This window comes from Chrysochloris asiatica, unplaced genomic scaffold, assembly GCF_000296735.1.
Source record: "Chrysochloris asiatica unplaced genomic scaffold, ChrAsi1.0 scaffold00318, whole genome shotgun sequence".
Lineage (NCBI taxonomy): Eukaryota > Metazoa > Chordata > Mammalia > Afrosoricida > Chrysochloridae > Chrysochloris > Chrysochloris asiatica.
In genome coordinates, this window is record NW_006408836.1 from 2,223,468 (window position 1) to 2,225,242 (window position 1,775).

At 35.0% G+C, this 1,775-nt stretch overlaps 1 protein-coding gene across 1 annotated transcript in view; it reads left to right on the forward strand.

Annotated features, from left to right (window-relative positions):
* LOC102815309 (peptidyl-prolyl cis-trans isomerase CWC27 homolog) overlaps positions 1-1,775 on the forward strand; it is a 381,669-nt gene that overhangs the window by 323,870 nt on the left and 56,024 nt on the right. Inside the window, exon 12 of the mRNA XM_006875295.1 lies at positions 332-441. Within this exon, the coding sequence (XP_006875357.1) occupies positions 332-441 (110 nt within the window). The remainder of the gene's footprint in view (positions 1-331; positions 442-1,775) is intronic.

Here is a 1,775-nt window from a genome sequence, read left to right on the forward strand (position 1 = left end):
GGCACATAACAACAACAAGTATAAATGAGAAGCACAATTACAATGTTGTTGTTTTTAAGTTGGTTCCGATTCATAGTGACCCTAATATAAATGTTTTTTATGTCTAATATAAATGTTTAAATGTCTATAAATTTGCTGACTAGATTGACATCAATCACTTGCTGTAATCTAAGAAGCATTTTGGAGGTGGTGGACTTTTATTTTTTAAAAGTAAATGAAAGAAAATATAGACTAGGTTTGACTTCCTCTTTCTGTTACAAGCATATACGTAAATATAAATTCACAGACCCTTTTTTACTACACATTCTAAGAATATTCTTCTGTTTTTCAGAGGAAGAAGCTACATCAGATGGTGCTGTTGCAGAATACAAAAGAGAAAAACAAAAATATGAAGCTTTGAGGAAACAGCAAGCAAAAAAGGGAACTTCCCGAGAAGAACAGGTAACTTCAAAACCCAAAATCCATGCATACATACATCCTTCATTGCCTTTGTATTGTATTCCGATGTTGCAAATGGAGCCTCATTTGATTATATATCAGAGCAAGCACTACTTCTTAAAATGAAAAGGAATGTATTTATATAGGGTGGGATAGCAAGGATCTTGACCACATGTACAACAGTCCATATTTGAGTCCCTCCAGACATTTTAGGCAAATAACAAGTCTAAAATGTTAAGTTTCAACCTTCTCCCATATCAAGCACAGAAACTTTCTAAAGCCATATATCAAATTCTCAGGTAGAGCTTTTGACTAAGTTAAACATTATGAAGTGGGGAAGTGGTGATTGTAAATGAAGAGAGAGTCTCTGTCAAGCTTAGCACGAAATCTGACACTGTCTGGAATTAGGGCATTTAGTCCACTATTTTATGTCCACTGTAATAACATTACAAAATGTTGCTTAATGCAAGTAATTCCTGAATCTTTAAATAGTAATGTTTTTTAAATTGTCAGAAATCAAGACTGAAAAGAGATAGGAGCAATTTGAGAGGTTTCAACATATTCCATGTAGCACTTGCAACTTGATACGACAAATCTTTTAGCAGCCTTTCACGTTAAAAAGCTAGGGAGCAGATCAAAATAATTTCTTTGGTGTTCTCATATACATAAGGGCATGCCATTAGAAACATATAAATAAAGCAGGCAAAATGAAAGTAAACTAAAAAGTCCAGGCTTATTTGGATAAATTAAGCTAATCAAGAACTATATTATAAATGACACCTAATTACTGACAAAGAAGGATCATACACCAGTACTTAGCATGAAAATAATCATAAAGAAAATTCAACAGGAAGTCAGGTGGCACAGGGCATTGTAATTAAGAGAACTATTTTACTTAGATGCAATTTTTTAAAAAAATGGCACATTAAATGAGATTACAAAAAGGTGCTTTGTTGATTTTTTTTTAAAACTTTTATTGTGAACTGAGTGATAGTTTACATGGGACAGTATCAATTTTACATTCAATCTATCCTATTTTATTTCATTGCATTGCCCTCCATGCATTATCTTTCAACAGTACCTGCCTCTATTCCCTCTGTTTTTTTGTTTTGTTTGTACACCAAAACACTCAGGAATATACAGTCATCCAAACAACCAAAGGTCACGCTCTTCAAGCCTGCCCCTTGCCTGCCAGCACACAGCCCCTTGCTTTCCATGAGTCTAGAGACCTCAGCTGCTCCATCTCTCCATGTCATCATCATCTCTGCCTCTATCCCCAGCACTGCTGCTTCTCTGGATAGGGTCCCACATTCCACTCCTGCTCTTCTCCCTTGATG